The 17304-nt window shown below is 49.5% G+C and overlaps 1 protein-coding gene across 1 annotated transcript; it reads right to left on the bottom strand.

The window, feature by feature from the left end:
* Positions 1-16304: 16304 nt before the first annotated feature.
* Positions 16305-17039, bottom strand: LOC134434342 (olfactory receptor 14J1-like; the record flags this gene model as incomplete). Its single annotated transcript, XM_063183012.1, has 1 exon — positions 16305-17039. A coding segment is annotated over one exon (735 nt), but the record flags the coding sequence as incomplete, so codon positions are not given.
* Between the last annotated feature and the right edge of the window lie 265 nt (positions 17040-17304).

The raw sequence follows: 17304 nt of genomic DNA, 5'->3' as shown, positions 1-17304 counted from the left end.
GGCCATGGCACAGCCCCCAGCAAGGGATCCCCTCTGGCTCTGGGCACTGACACCAGCCCTGAGCACGGGGCCAGGGCAGCTTTCCATGGCCACCAACCATCACAATGGCTCCGGGCATTGGTTGCCATGGCACCAAACCAAGGAACGGGTCCCCGTGGCCGTTGCCATGGCACCTGGTGGCACCAAGGAGTGTCACTGCAATGGTACCTGGAACAGCCCTGGCACCACTTTGTCCTCAGGGTTGCCATGGCAGCCGAGGGCAGCAATAGCTCTGCAGGCAAGTGTCCATGGAACCTGGCTGCAGAAATGATTTCTTGGGCTGGTTTCCAGGGAAACCTGAACTGATGGGGGTTGCCATGGCACCCAGACGCGGCATTGGGGTCCCTGCAGTGACCATGGCAACAGTCCCTTGCAATGGCACCACTGCATGTTGGGATGATTATCCACCCTCACAGCTGGCCCAGGGCAGGTCTGGAGTGCTCCTGGTGGCAGCTTGGGCTTGGCACACACTTGAGGAGGATGTCTGTTTGCAGTGGGGAAACTCAGGAGTTTTAGATTGCTTCAAAAACAAATGAAGGAAAATCCCTCTTTGGCTGTGTGCAGCCACTTCTCCAAGCAAAGCAGGTCCCAGGGGAGTGAGGACAGACACAATGGGCTTGGGGAATGTGGAGCGAGGTTGTCCACACTGGCTCAGAGCTCAAGGCACAGCTTCTGTGAGCAGGCCAGACCTCCTTAGGAGAGTCCCTGCATCCATATCAGTCACTGAATGCTGCAATCATCTCTTGTGTAATAGGAACAGCAATAAAAGACACCCTTTAAAATAGGACTACATATTTCCTGGAAGCTCTTTGAACTATTTCTTCATAACTGTCAAAGGAAGACCTCCTAATCAACTACACTGGAGCAGAGGGAAATCAAGGCAGAGCCAGGGTTTGTCAGGACGTGCTTGATCCTCATGAGCCTCACTGTGCATTTGGAGCTGAGCCCTTGAACATCAGGGCCTGGGAGGAGATTGCACAAACCTTGCCAGGAGTCAAAGGCAGAGGAAACACCCAAAGTGTCTCCAGGCATTCATGGCTCCCACTGAGGTCCCTCTCCAACACAGGCTCCTCATGGACTCCTTGGAGGAGAGAATTGGTGGCTAGGATGGTACAGAAACCTCTCAGACACTCAGTGTGGGAAGGAAAATCCAAAGTACCTTCAACACATTGAGTGTCTCAAAGCATTAATTGGGGCCCCTGGGATGTGGGCTAGGGGAGGATGCTGAGGGCAGGACAAGGGGCTGACAGTGCCCAGCCTGGCTGGGGCTGTGCCAGGAGGCCCCAGGACCTCAGGACAAGGTGTCTACTCACAGCCCTCAGTGGCACAGACCCTGCTGTGCCCCAGGGCACCAAGACTTGGCTTCTCTTTGTCCCCACCTGTCATCACTGCCTCCAGTTCTCTGCTCTGCCTGGGGCCTGGGGACACTTTCTCAGTCGTGTCCCTGACAGGGATCTCTTCAAAGTACAAGAAACTTCAGTGTTTCAATGGAACTCAGTTCTTGAGGGTTCTTGAGGGTTCTGTGACACCACAGAGCTGGTGGTGACATCACAGAGCTGGCTGTGATATCACAGACCAGGATGTGAGGCCATAGAGCAGAGTCTGCCATCATAGAGGGTGGCTCTGAGGGATCAGAGAGTGGGTTGTGACATCACCTGGTGGCTGTGTAACATCATAGAGGAGGCTATGACATCACAGAACAGATTGTGACATCACAGGGTGACTTTGTGACATCAGTCTTCTGTGATGTCACAGCATTGCTGTATGAAATCACAGGGTGACATAGAGTTGGCCCTGTGACATCACAGGGTCAGTGTGACATCACAGGGGTTGTGTGGCATCACAGAGATGGCTGTGTGATATCAAAGGGGCAGTGTGACATCACAGGGGCTGTGTGACATCACAGGGGCTGTGTGAGGTCACTGGGGAGGTCACTCTGCCCCAGCCCCCCTCACAGCTCCCCCCAGAGCAGTCCAACCCTGCTCGTGCACAGCGGGGTCTTCTGTCCCCCCGGGTCCCCCCGCCCCCGGCGCTGCAGCCTCCCCCAGAGGATGTTCCACGAGATCGACCCCAGAGCCTGACACAGGGACGGGGGGCCAGGGCCCTGGGGGTGGCACAGGGGGACAGGGACCCCCCGGCAGCGTCCCTGTGACCCCCAGGGCCAGAGCCTGGGCCAGGGCTCCTTCACCCTGCTACCAACGAGGGCTTGGGAGCGCTGAAAGAATCCCCGGCAAGGGATCAACAAAAAACAGATTTAATATTAAGGGACAGCAGCACAAAGTTCCTTGGCAAGAGCCACTCTGCTCCTGACTGGACACTTCAGGCACACCAGGGAAACAAAGCAACAACAAAAACAAACAGAATCCAGGCAATCAAACCAGAAATGAACTGAGAAATATCCCTGTGTGTGTGTGTGTGACACAAGTGAGGGTAAGGATAAAAGGAATATGGCCTAAAGGCTTAACAGGCCTCACACGTAACAGGACTTAAATTACACCTTAAATGTGACCAATACCTTAAACATCAAAGTTTAGCAAAACAACAGTACTTAACACTTTTTAACCTTACTTATAACCTATGACTTAGCAATTTAAAAGAGGAATAACACTTAACAATATTTAATTTAACCAATAACTTAAATAAAATGTAACAATTTAGCAAAAGAACAACTCTTAGCAGCATTTAATTTAGCTTAGACCTTGTGACTTAACCTTACTTACTGATATCTGGATATCTGACTGACTCAGCTATCCAAGGCACTCCAAGCTCTCAGAGAGCAGCATTTCTGCCACATTTCCCCAGCACAGGCACTCCTGTGTGCACACAGACACAAGGAGTCAGTGCAAGGCACCTGTGAGCAATTCCCCTGAGGGCAGGGAATGCTCACCGTGGATCCTTTGGCATCTCCCCAGCTGGTGAAGGGCTGAGCCTGGAGGAGTGGGGGGATCGGCCCAGGCTCTGTGGTTGTTCAGGATCCCCGGGTGCAGCAAATGGGAGAGTTCCCGGCTGGGAGAGGCCCCACTCAGAGGGAGTCGCTGGCCCAGGAGAGCTCCAAGGGCTCCTTTTGGAGCGCTGTGTGCAGGGCCCCAAGAGAGGGGCTTCAGTCCCAGCAATGGCTCATCCTGGCCACACTTGGCATCAACAGCTTTCTTTGGCAGTGTGAGAACAGGGATCTTGTGTCACCGAGGGAGCAAAAACAGTTCCCAGTGCTGTTTTAAAGGAACCAGGAGCTGGTTGGGCAGCAGCAGTGCCTGGAGCAGACAGTGTTTGTGATGAGCTGCAGAGGAGCTGAGCCCAGGGGCTGTTGGCCAAGGCACAGGCCCAAGGAGCATTTCTCAGCTGGCGGGGCGGCCTGAGAAGGGGAGGGGGGAAGGCAGGGGCCATGGAACCAAGGGACCATAGTGACACTGTGGGGCCTCATGGAATCATGGAGACCACTGTGACATTGCTGGGCCTCATGGAACCAAGGGGACTGTACTGACACTGTGTAGCTCCATGGAGTGTAGAGATCATTGTGACACTCTGTGACCCCATCAAACCAAGGGTCCATTGTGACACTGCGGGGCCTCATGGCACCATGGAGACCATTGTGACACTTTGGGGTGTCATGGGACCAAGGGGCCATTGTGACACTGCGAGACTCCATGGAGCCAAAGGTCCATTATGACATTGCAAGGCCTCATGAAACCATGGGGAGACCATTAAGACACTTCACACCCTCATGGAACCAGAGAGCCATTGTGACACTGAGGGGACTCATGGAATCATGGAGACCATTGTGATACTGCAGGGCCTTATGAAACCTAGGGACCATTGTGACACTGCTGGACCCCTTGGAAACAAGTCACCATTATGGCACTGTGGGGCCCCATAAAAGCAAGGGAACACAGAACAGCTCTGGCTGGTTTGGCCTCCCAAACCAGCCAGGGACCATCTGACTGGTCCAACTGACCTTGGCATGTTGAGGGTCTCTTCTCTTCTGCTGCTGAAACACTAGGGCTCCATCTTTTCCTTCCTATGGAAATGATCTCTCCTTTTCCAAGCAACCATGACCAGAATTGGGATTTCACCTCCTAATTTCCTTATATCCAGTGATTGTTCCAATAGGAATATTGCCAGGAGAAGTCTGGCTTGCAGTGGTTTCACAAGGGTCACTTCCCATCTCTCCTCAAACCACTGGGGAAGGCTCCATGCTTTCCTTCCCATGGAAAAGAACTGTCCTGCTTCTCCAGGTGCCTATGGCCAAGATTTGGCTTCCACCTCCAAAATTCCCATAATCCAAAGACTGCTCCCAGACAAAATCTGCCATTCCTGACAAGTCTGGCTGGCCTTGGCCTAGTCAGTCTCTCACCTGCTTTTCAAACATTAGGCTCTGTGCTTTCCTTCCTATGGAAAAGAACTGTCCTTCACCTCTAGGCAACCATGGCCAGAATTGGGATTTCACCTCCAACATTCCCTATTCTGATAGACGGGAGGAGATTGTTGGCTTGAAACATTTCATGTGTAGGGGAGGAAGGGGCAGGTCCAGCCTTGCCCTGCCCTGGAACCCCAAATTCCCCCAGAGCCTCTATGCCAGCCCAGCAGTGTCTGCCAGTCCCTGGCACAGCACAGGCAATGCTCCACAGCCACGTCTGCAGCCCCAGCCTAGCTCCTGAGGGACCAAATGAGCCCAAGTCCCACTGGGGGAAGGGCCCAGGGAGACCAAGGGGTATTGAAGGCTGACCACAAGGCAAGCACACATCTTGGCCCAACCTCCTCTTGGAATTTCCATCTGAACACTGCTGGAATCCAGGAGCTGGTACCTGTGTTTGTGCTACTCTGGATCTTTTTTGCCTTTCTCTCTTTCTGTGTCTTCTTCTGTTTCTGTGCTCCTGCAAATGTTGAGTAACTTAAAATTGAACAGGCTTAGAGTTTGTGAAGTTGAATGGGTCAAGTCAATGCTTTCAGAAGTGTTTTTTGTTGACTGATTATCTGTCATAGTTTGACATGAGAAAAATTATAAAAAGTAATACAAAACTTTTTGTGTAACTGACAATCTGTTAAACCACTAAGATACTGAACACGTCTCTGTTCAACACAAATGTTAAAGACAAAAAATCCCAGGAACCTCATCTTTCTTTTCCAGTCAACAAAGAAGCAGCAAGCCCTGGCCCTGGCCCCCATCTCAACCAAACCAAACCAAACCAAACCAAACCAAACCAAACCAAACCAAACCAAACCAAACCAAACCAAACCAAACCAAACCAAACCAAGTAACCCTGCTGTGGGCTGAGCACCTTCCCCCCTCCCCAGGCTGCCCCCCTCCATTGGCCCCATTCTGACCAAACCAAACCCCAACAACTACCAAACAGGAAAACAAAAGAGGCTGCAAAACCCAACCAGAACAAAGCCAGTCATACAACATTAAAATCTTACAATCAAGTCCCCTCCCCCCAACACAACTAACACCAAAACCACTACAACCTACAACCCATACAAAATAACCCTACAACTAAAAACTTAAACACAAAAAACTACAAAAAGGAGCCAGAAAACCAGTCCTAATACAATCCAACCCCAACTTCCGCTGCAAGTTACCAGCAGATCAGGTGTAAACCCTTTCAAAACTTCAATCCTCTCTCAAGTAAAAGAAAAAAAACAAAATACAAACATTTAAAAGAAACCATTACACCATCAAAGTCAGCAAAGAACAAATTAAATACCCAATCAAAAAGAAGAAAAAATACCTTAATGTTAAAACTAAAATCCTCTTATAAACTATAATCAAAAACACTCCTTGACTTTGTAACACATAAAACTTAAAAAAATTATTCCAAATAATATCAAACAAAAACCTCCATATTAAAATGAACAAATGATAAAATAACTGTGATTTCATAAAAAGTTCGGGCTGAAAAAAAAAGTAATCCAGTACCCCCAGGAGAAGATCGCTATTCCCAGAGATAAAAATAATTTAATAAGGAAATAATAAAAACTTTTACCTTTGAAGAACTCATCTTTAAAACAATACCCCATAAGTTTACATGGCCCATCAACAAGCTGTAAAAAAGCTTGTAGCAATAAAAACAACTACACAATAACAAAGTTACCCAGAAAACTGTTAACCATGACAAAAATAAGAACAACAAAAAAATCTATTTTTTCCTCTTGTAAAAAAAATCTCCATAACCTTAACAAGCTGAAAAAAGACTTTTCTAGAAATAGCAAACAAACTAGAAATTTTAAGTTTTGTTTCTTTACATTGTCAGTAAAAAGAAAAAGTTGTAAAGAAAAAAAAGGACTCTACAATGTTTATTTTAATACTTACCACTTTTTTTCTTTTAGTTACTTTTAATAAAATTTTCTTTATACCCTTTTAAAATTTTAGACCTACGTTACTGTTCTCCTAATCCTATCTCTCAACAAAATAAATTAATAAATTATTAATTGACACTAAAATCCACCCTCATAAATAATTAAAAAATGTCAAAATTAGAAAAATCCTAAATTAAAAAACCAAAACCCCTACAATGCCATATTAAACATTTTGCCAAAGTTTCTCTGATTTTGTAAAGATGCCAAAAATGACTGTTTGATTGTTTTGAGCACCTGAGAATCTCTTGGTGGTATTTCTCCAGTACATCCAACTCAGAGTACACAAATAATTGTAATTCCTTTTAAATGTCTCCTTGAGAGAGTTTTTTGGGGAATGGGGGTCAGGGCTGGTCTGTCCTGCTGGGCACAGCCCAGGCAGGACTTTCCCAGCCACATTCCACACTCCATTTCCCAGCTGGAGCCGCTGGTGCCTCTGAGTTGTGCTGCCCCAGCCCCAGGGACGCTCTCCTTGTCTGCCCATTCCCCCACGGTCTCTGGGCAGGGATGGCCTCAGTGGGGGCTGCTGACATCCTCAGCACCTTGGAGGCTGCTGCTGAATTTTCCTGCTCCAGAGGCTTGTTCAGCCTTCAGCTCTTCAGTGCAGGAATTCAGTCTCCCAGGGCTCATTAACATTCAGAACGCCTTAACAAGCCAAGCCTCTGGGAATAATTTAGGTGTTCAAATAATTTGTGGTTAATCAGGCAGATTTCAAAAGTGTATTCAAACTGATTAGATTCTATTTAAAAAGACAGTGAGAAAAGATTTTTAGGTCTTGTTTCATTTTTCCCCTGTTCATAAATTAATATGTGCAATTTCCAGTTGACACGGAATCCAGGTACCTCCTCATTCAGTTTGAATAGATATGAAAATCAATACCCTTCATGGCTGACAATCAATCAGACTCTGTCCCTACCCCCACCCCACCATTTCCCCCATCCAAGCCCTGGCACTCAGAGCAGCCTTGTGCAAATCTGAGCTCCCTCCAGCCCAGGCTGCACCTGCAGCTTTCAGCTCCTTGGCTCCAACTCCCACCTGCTTTCCTTGGAGAAGGAGCTGCCCGAGACACAGAGGGATGTTCATTTCTTGTCAGCCAACAAAGCCAAGGGAAGGCACAGCTCCATCAACGCAACAGTCATTCCTCTGCTGGATATTAAATCCACTTTCCAGAGCAGACAGTCTCAGAGCAATGGAAAACACATTCTGTGCCCAGCACAGATCCAAAGGTCCCCCCAAACCCTCCCTGCCCCAATTCTGCCCAGATTTACTCTTCGCACACACGAGTCACAGGCTGAAGTCAGGGGCCCTCTACATTCCCAGATGGAGGAAAAGAGAGAAAGGGGACGAAGAGCTCTCCTGTGCAGAGCCAAGGTCCTCTCAGTTGAAAGGCACTTGAATGATCAGAGAGCACCTGGAGAAAGAAACCTGGGAGCAGTGGGAAGGACAAAGATCCAGCTGGTCTAGTGAAGATATATACTCAGATATGGCCATTTAAACAGGAGAGCTGAAAACATCTGAAGGCAAAGGGAGATGATAAACAAAATATTGGTGATGCAAGTAGAAGGGAAGATCAGCATTTCCTTTCCTGCCATCAGTAAACTTCGAGGAAGTTGCTGCTCCTGGTGGGAAAATTTTGTCATGTCTTAAAAGTACTCAAATGACGCAGATAACAAAAATGTGCTTCTATATTATAAAATAAATAGGGATTAACACCTGTGTCCCTTTTCAGGCAGGCATCAGTTGTGTGCCCATGAACAGGCAGAGCCACTTGTGCCCTGATGTGCCCAGATGGGATTGGAACTCTCAGAGAGCACCGAGGGAGAGCAGAGCACCTTGCAGGTCCCTGAAAGCCCCGCAGGGCTCCTGTCCCATGAACATCTGCCCTGCTCCAATCTGAAATAGGGCCCAGCATGGTGCTGGGATCATCAGAGAGCTGAGGTGTGTGCTGGAATTCAATGCCCTCCCCATCCCATAGCAGCCCTGCATTTCCCTCCTGCAGCCTTGGTCTCTAGCACAGCCATGGAGGCTCTTTGGGCTCTGGACTGTTGCTGCAGCCCCCAAGGGCAGCTGAGCTCTGCCTTTGGCACAGTCAGGCCTGGCCAGCGCAGGCCATGCTCAGCAATTGCTTATGTGGGCCTGGCCTTGCTGTCAGCCCCGGCAGCGGCTGTGTGGCCCCTTTGTGGCCCTGTGCTGGCCCAGCCATGGTGGCCCAGCCCCTGTGCAGGCCCAGCCCAGGCCAGGAGCATTGCGGCTGGGAACGGCCCCTGTGCCGTGGTGCCCACAGCAGCCTTGGGGCTCTGTGCCCCATGGCCTCCCTGCTGGGCAGCCTCTGCCAGCTCCTGCAGAGCCCCTGGCACCTGTGAGGCTGCACAGACAGCCCTGCCCCGGGCTCTGCCGGCCTCTGGGCCAGCAGAGAGGCAGCCAGGGCTGGCCATGGCCAGGAACAGGCCCTGAGCCCCGCAGGAGGATGGAGCTGGGCCACAGCCAAACTCAGCCCAGGCCAAAGCTGGGCTCAGCAGCCAGGGCCGCCAACACACGGGCACAGAGGCTGGTGCTGACAAATGTCCTGGGCACCCTCCCTGCTCTGTCCATGCACCAAAGGGCACAGAGCAGCCTCCTCTCTGGGCCACTTGCCTGTTTTCAGTGCCTTGCAAAGGCGCGGGCCCTACCCCACAAGGCCTGGCCTGAGTCCTGCCCCTGCACGCTCAGCCAGGCTGAGATGGATACTGATGGTTTCTGGGTGCGGCTCTCTGAGCCCAGCCCAGCTCCCTGCAAGCTCTGCCAGCTGCCCTGAGCTCTGGGCAGCACCAAGGGCCTCTCCCCAGCCCAGCCCAGCTGGCTCTGGCCCCACAGCTCTGCTCAGGCCAGGCTGCTCTGGGCACTGCCCCACGGCCTCAACCCCTGGCCAAGGGCACAGCAGCAGCTGCAGCTGCCACAGGACTCAGCCCGAGCCATGGGGGAAGGTGCTTGGCCAAGGCCAAAGGAGGCTCCCTGGCTGCCCTGCTCCCCTTGGACTGAGGTGCTGAGAGCTCTGCAGCCCCTGCTGCCATCCCATCTGCCCACGGCTGTTGGAGAATTTTGCTCAGACATGGCTTATACAGTTTTGTTCAGACATGCCATAATCATATACAGCTGATGGAAAAGTAAAAGGCAGCTGTAAGCAGCAATTCTCAAGCCTGTTTCTGTAAACAACAAAGTTCTCAGGCACATTTCTGTAAACAGCAGAGTTCTCAGGCTGATTTTAATAACAAGTAAATATTCTGTCCTTGGCTGGTATGGGAAAGCAAAAGTGACAAACATGGAGGCCTTGAGAATGGTTCATAACAGGATGAGAAAACAAGTCTTGGTCTCAATAACAAACCACGGGTATTGAAAACAAAAGGAGGGGTTGATGTGTAATCGGTAATGAATGATGAGCTCGGGTTTTGCAATATGTATGAACTTAATTAACACTGTTATAAAATGTGCATGGTGGATCAATAAATCAGAGTTCGATGCTGATCAAAGGATGGGTCGTCTCCCTTCGCTTCTACAAATGGTGACACCCGATCCTGATACGGCAACGCACCACGAAGGAGCAAAGACACGGGTCAGGTCCGAGCAGCCCTGCCGGCAGTAAACGCAACAAAAGAAAAAGGGGTAAAAAAGAAGCTGAGACGCGTTGTGCCTTGGGTGTTGTACAGGCGAGCCTGACTGCTACATGCTGCACGGACCTTGAAGAGGCTGCAATCAGCGCTGACGATTTTAGGTATGGAAAGGCAAGAAGCATATGAGTTATTTACTGCCTTTTTACAAAAACAGCAGGTTAAGGGGATAGATTTGCAGAAGGGTTTACCAGGGCTTTTGGCTGATGGATATGCTAGGGGAGTTTTTATTAACCCCCACACGGTTCACGAGTTAACGGAATGGCGTAAATTCAGTGATTTATTATGGGAGGCTACTTTAGATGGTGATAAAATTGCCAAGAAGTTAGGTAAATTATGGTGGGTCGTTCACAATGAATTACTGCAGTTTCAGGCCGAAAAAAGGCTGCCCAGCAGGCTAACGCCGCTCATGGGTGTAATAAAGGATACGATCCGGACAGGGGATTACCATTAACCCCTGCAATGAGGACGGTTTTATTACCTGCTTCGCCACCCTCTTCAGCAAGCCAGGCTACACAGAGCACTTCTGAGGCTCCCGCACCCTCTGAGCAACAGCAGCCATGGCCGAGACCCCCCGATGAGCTCCCGAAAATCAATCAGCCGATCCCTGGGCCAGAAAACGACCTAGTGAGGGCTATTGCGAGGGAGCGACGGGAAGCTTGAGCTGCTCTGGCAAGAGAGGCAATGGAAAAGGGAGATCAGGAGATAATAAGCGTTGCTACTGAACTGGCTTGCCCAGTTATCTTCAGTCCTCAGGATGGGGGGGGCATGCAGGCGACTATTACCGCTATTGATTGGAAATTGTTGTCTCAACTATGATCTACTGTTAGTCAGTTTGGAGTTAAAAGTTTGGAGCCAGCCAAACAAATGTTAGATTATATTTTTGACACTAGCCTCCTTCTCGTTAATGATTGTCGTGGATTAGCTAAATTGATTTTTACTCAACATCAGCAGCTGTTATTTAATGCTCATTGGCAAGGGCTTGTTAATATGTGTGGCAGTTCAGAGGCAGCCAGGTGACCCCCTCCATGGCATCACTGTTAATGAGCTTATGGGCCTGGGACCTTTTCTTCGTACCGAGGCACAAGCTCTATTGGGCCAGGAGAAGTGCCGGGAGGCTGTGAGGTTAGTTAGACTTGCTATAGAGAGGGTAAAGGAACCAGGAGGGGTACCCATGTAAATGGGAATTAAGCAAGGGGCAGAAGAGTCATTTGGCTCATTTATTGATAAGGCTGCTGCCGCAATTGAAAGAGCTGGGGTGCCAGAATATCTTAGGGGGGCATTACTCAAGGAGTGTGCTCTCCAAAATTGTAACTCTACTACTAGGAGAGTGCTTAATACTCTGGGTGCCAATTGGACTATAGAGGAGGCATTAGAGAGGATGACTTTGGTGCCAACAGGAGCAGAAGCCTTTGTAGTAGATGCAATCAAACAATTAGGGCTAGACTTACAAGAACAGGCAAAATCCTCTCAAAGTCAGGTGTTAGCTGCTCTTGCACCTCTTCAAACGTCAGCAGCACTGCCTCCGATGGCTAACTGGGGCCAAAAATGCCACTCGGACACCTACAATACGAGTGCCTGCAAGCAGAGACCGGGAAGTACGAACTGCAGGGACCACTCACCGGCTCAAATTGTCGCTGCAGCATCAGCACCCTCTCCTGTCTCCAACCTGACACCACAGGGAGCCACCACGGGGGGGGGGAGCGGAGCCGCCGCAGGGGGAGTGACCCGCGCCGCCACGGCTTCAGCGCAGATGGAGCGCACGCCTCACCCAGCGTGTGGGGGTCGCCCCCTCCGACACAAGCGGCGGGGGACCAGAGCGCTTTTCCAGCGCTTCTCTCTCTGCCCCACAGCTGGCAAAAAGCTTCAGTGTTAGACCTAACAGCCGTAATAAATGTGACTCTTGTCAACAAAAAGAAAAGATCCCTACTGCAATTAAGAAACCAGTGATAATAAACAAGCGACACCAAGGAGCATTACTATCCAGACGTTCCTTGCCTAAGTTAAAAAGACCTTTTGTTCTCCTGGCAGAGACTGTGAAACAGAAATCAGCCTACTGAATGCGTGGGTCAAATTTTGGCCCATTTGGCTTAGCATCCGTTACGCTGTCAGAATCACTCGCATTAACATGGCTCGGTCGGTGGAACATCAAACTCTGAAATTGTATTTCGAAAAATTTAAAAATGTTAAAAATGTGTTGAAGCGATTGTATGGGTGAGATGTAGTGAGTGTGCTTTTTATGTTCTTTGAGATTTGCTTGGATGTGATAGATGCAAAGGCAAGCACTGAATGCAAAAGAATTTTTCCACAGGTATACCTTAAACAAACTCCTTATGTAAAAATGCTATAGCAAACAAATGAAGAAAGTTGTTTCATCTTAGTATTTTAGAATCAGGCCTGTAAGTAAGTTATAGTAAATGCTATATTCTATTTCTACAGTAAGTTTTATCCGTTGCTAAGTAGTTTAAGTTAAATTATCTATTAAGTGCTGTTAAATGTTAAATACTGTTAAGGTTAAGTTTTGTTAAGTTTATCTTCTGTTAGGTTTAAGTGCTGTTCAGTTTAATTTCTGTTAAGTTCAAGTGTTATTAAGTTTAAGTGAAGTTAGATTCTGTTAAGATTAAATTATATTAGGTTTAAGTTATGTAGAATTTAAAGTCAGTTAAGTTCTGTTAAAGTTAAGTTCTGTTAAATTTAGGTGATTTTACATGTAAGTTCTGTTGAGTTTAATTTCTGTTAAGTTTAAGTGATGTTAAGTTCTGTTAAGTTTAAATATTTTAAGTGCTTTAAGTTTAAGTGCATACCCCTTTTCCACCACTCCAAATTAACAAAGGACTGAGAATTGCTCAGCTGGTGCCACATGAGCCAAATGACTAAGGGATTACAGACTGTAAAAGGACAAGAGAGGGGGGAAATGGTTTTGAATTCACCGGAGGACTTACCTTACTGACTTTGAACATTTCTGAGAAACCCAAGAAAAGGGTGGAAGTGGAATTTAAAGGACAGAAAGGATAATTTTCAGGCTTGTTGGACACTGGGGTCAATTCCAGCATTATTAGCCCTAGCTGTTCGCCTCCTCTCCCAGTTCGCATGAATGACAACAACTAACAGCCTTCTTTTCTTAGTCCAATTACCAGCTACTGTACAATGCCTGATAAGGCAGGACATTATGGCTCAGCTGGGGAACCTTATAGAGATACTAAGTGTGCTTATAATGCTTTTACTTAGTTTGCCTTGTATTTTTTTATTGTATTCAAGATATGGTCAGTAGAATAATAGAAAAACCCTAGCAGACTAACCTCCTTGTGCATAAAAGAAAAAAGGGGGAATTTGTTGGAGAATTTTGCTCAGACATGGCTTATACAGTTTTGTTCAGACATGCCATAATCATATACAGCTGATGGAAAAGTAAAAGGCAGCTGTAAGCAGCAATTCTCAAGCCTGTTTCTGTAAACAACAAAGTTCTCAGGCACATTTCTGTAAACAGCAGAGTTCTCAGGCTGATTTTAATAACAAGTAAATATTCTGTCCTTGGCTGGTATGGGAAAGCAAAAGTGACAAACATGGAGGCCTTGAGAATGGTTCATAACAGGATGAGAAAACAAGTCTTGGTCTCAATAACAAACCACGGGTATTGAAAACAAAAGGAGGGGTTGATGTGTAATCGGTAATGAATGATGAGCTCGGGTTTTGCAATATGTATGAACTTAATTAACACTGTTATAAAATGTGCATGGTGGATCAATAAATCAGAGTTCGATGCTGATCAAAGGATGGGTCGTCTCCCTTCGCTTCTACACAGGGCAGCACAAGAGCCCCGGCCTTGGGGCCGTCAAGAGGTGCTCCTGCTCCGGGCCCAGGGCCCATTCCAGAGCTGGGGCAGCCGCAAAGCTGTGCCCATTTCTGTTCATTGCTGCTCTGATGGGGATGGATCCTCAGCCACTTTGAGGTTGCTGATGAATTTTCCTCTTCCAGGGGTCTCTTCTTTCTTGAGTTCTTCAGTTCAGGAATTCAGTGAGAAAAGCATAAAATATTTTTTCTAGACATCTGAACAAGACAAGCCACTGGGAATAATTTAAATTTTCAATTTTTCTGTTGTTAATTCGACAGACTTCAAAAGTTAATTCAAAGTGAATATAGTGCATTGAAAACAATGCAAAGTGAACAGCTTTTCCCTGTTTTCTATTCCTCTTTATAGATTGATATCAGCAATGGCACTTGATATTAGCCCCCAACACCTTCTAATGCATTCTGAGCAGATGTGAAAACCAAGACCCTTCATGGCGGACAATCAATAATACATTGTCATCACCCTCTCCCCACCATTTCCCTCAGAAAACCACTGGCACTCCTATGGATCAGGAATGGTGTGGCCAGCAGGAGCAGGGCAGGGATTCTTCCCCTGTGCTCAGCACTGCTTGGGCAGCACCTCGAGTGCTGTGTCCAGTTCTGGGCGCCCCAATTTAGGAAGGCCATGGAGGGGCTGGAACATGTCCAGAGAAGGGCATCAAGGCTGGGGAGGGGTCGGTAGAACAAGTCCTGTGAGGAGTGGCTGAGGGAGCTGGGATTGTTTATCCTGGAGAAGAGGAGTCTGAGGGGAGGCAAGGTGGTGTCAGGGCACAGATTGGACTTGATGATCTCCAAGGTCTATTCCACCCTTGCTGATTCTGGGATTCTCTGGAACCACCCTTGGAGCAGTTGCAGGAGGAGACCTGGGCCTCCTCTTCAGAAGCTGCAGCAGCCCAGGTCCCTCAGCTTCTCCTGCCAGCCCCAAAGCCCATCCTGTCAGTCCTGCAGAGCCTCTGCAGCTCCTCCTCACTGCCCAGAACAGGGAGCCCCAGAGCCAGACACAGCAGCCCAGATGTACCCCCTGGCCTGGGGTGCCTCTGGCAAGGGAGCAGCACCAGGCACTGCAGGAGGCTGCAGACAATTCCTGCAGCACTTGCAGGATGATCCCGCTGCCCAAGGGACGTTCCCATGGGGCCAAGTCAGGAACTGCAATGGGGAGTGGGGCCAGAGAGGAAAGGGCAAACAGGGATGGGCTGTTTGCAGGGGAGGGAACAGGGGTGGGCAATAGGAAGACATTTGTATCAGGAAGAGGAAAGAAAGCAAAGGTGGAGCCAAGGAAATGCTGATGGCAGTTTGGGGGTGGCTGCCAGTCAGCCCTGGCTCTGAGCAACAGCGTCTGCAGTGGGACAGGAAACTCCCAGCTGATGGGAACAAACTTTCTGGCTGAGTGCAGAGGCCAGGACAAAGCTGAATGGTTTCCCTGGTGTCCCCCAGCCCTTGCTGGCCCCAGGGGCTGATGGCATTTGTGCTCCCTCAGGTTCATGTCCCCACACCAACAGCATGGGGGTGCTCCCCCTGCTCTGTGCAATGCAAACAGGGGCTGCTGAGCCAGTGCTGCCGTGTCTGTGCCTGCAAGGATGGGGCACCTGTGTGAGCTGGGGGAGAGGCCAGGGCTGCAGAGGGGGGATGTTGTTGGCAGCTCCATGAGGACGCTCTGGGACGCTGCCATGGGCTGTGCAGCGCACTGGGGATGGATCAGCCCCTGCTCTGCTGCTCCTTCCCGTCTGCCCCACGGCCCTTGCAGAGCCCCAGCCATGCTGTTTGCCCCCAGCCTGCCCATGGCCAGCCTGGGGCTGCTCACGGGGGTTTTCTGTGCTGAGCATTGGCCTGGGCGTGTTCTTGAGAGAGCCTGGGCAAGGAGCCTGGAGCCCCCAGGCCCTGGGCTGAGGCGTCAGTGCTGCCCCAGCAGTGCCCATGGCCTGTCCCTGCTGCAGCCCCAGCACTGCCAACCCCAGGGCTGTGCCCGGCCCCGAGAGCACTCAGGCCCTACAGCAACACCAGGGCCACCAGGGCAGCGGGACAGGGCCACGGCAGCAGCACTGGAAACACCAAGTGCTGCTGCTGCTGGGCACAGCTGCTGTGCCAGCACTGATCTGCCCCCAGCTCTGCACACAGACATTGCTGCTGCAGCTCCAGAGAAGGCAACAAAAGGGCATCTCTGCAGAAAACTCTGCTGGGACATCCTTTAGTTCATTTAAAGCCACTGAGAGCACAGCCCCTCATTGACACAGTCTGTGGGCACAGGGAAGGTGGAAAGAAACAAAATGAGAAATGTCAGAAGAAATGAAATTTTTTGTGGTCAGTATAAAAAAAGTAAAAATACAAACACAACCAAACCCAAAATATCTTTTAAAGAATAATTTGATTATAAGTTATTTGCAGAAATTAATCAGCAGTTTAATGTTCCTGAAAGCATCCAGTCATCAGTCTCCACACTGCAGCCTTGAGCTCCTGGTTCCTCAGGCTGTAGATGAGGAGGTTCAGGGCTGGAGGCACCACCGAGTACAGAACTGACAGGGTCAGATCCAGGGATGGGGAGGACATGGAGGGAGGTTTCAGGTTAGCAAATGATCCAGTGCTGAGGAACAGTGAGACCACGGCCAAGTGAGGGAGGCAGGTGGAAAAGGCTTTGTGCCGTCCCTGCTCAGAGGGGATCCTCAGCACGGCCCTGAAGATCTGCACATAGGAGAAAACAATGAATACAAAGCAACCAAATACTAAAGAAACACTAACAGCAAGAAATCCCAGTTCCCTGAGGTAGGATTTGGCACAGGAGAGCTTGAGGATCTGTGGGATTTCACAGAAGAACTGGCCCAGGGCGTTGCCATGGCACAGGGGCAGCGAAAATGTATTGGCTGTGTGCAGCAGTGAAAAGAGAAAACCACTGGCCCAGGCAGCTGCTGCCATGTGGGCACAAGCTCTGCTGCCCAGGAGGGTCCTGTAGTGCAGGGGTTTGCAGATGGACACGTAGCGGTCGTAGCACATGATGGTCAGGAGGGAGAAATCTGCTCCAGTGAAGAACAGAAAGAAAAAGAGCTGAGCAGCACATCCTGTGTCAGAGATGTTCCTGGTGTCCCAGAGGGAACTGTGCATGGCTTTGGGGACAGTGGTGCAGATGGAGCCCAGGTCGCTGAGGGCCAGGTTGAGCAGGAAGAAGAACACGGGCGTGTGCAGGTGGTGGCTGCAGGCTACGGCGCTGATGATGAGGCCGTTGCCCAGGAGGGCAGCCAGGGAGATGCTCAGCAAGAGGCAGAAGTGCAGGAGCTGCAGCTGCCGCGTGTCTGCCAATGCCAGCAGGAGGAAGTGCCTGATGGAGCTGCTGTTGGACATTCCTTCACTCTGGGCATAGTGAACTGTTGAAAGAAGACTTTGACAAGCTTGGACAGATTTCCTTGAGTCCATCCTATGCTCTTTCATTAGG

The sequence above is a fragment of the Melospiza melodia genome, unplaced genomic scaffold (assembly GCF_035770615.1).
Source record: "Melospiza melodia melodia isolate bMelMel2 unplaced genomic scaffold, bMelMel2.pri scaffold_35, whole genome shotgun sequence".
Lineage (NCBI taxonomy): Eukaryota > Metazoa > Chordata > Aves > Passeriformes > Passerellidae > Melospiza > Melospiza melodia.
This window is presented reverse-complemented; position numbering and strand designations above follow the sequence as displayed.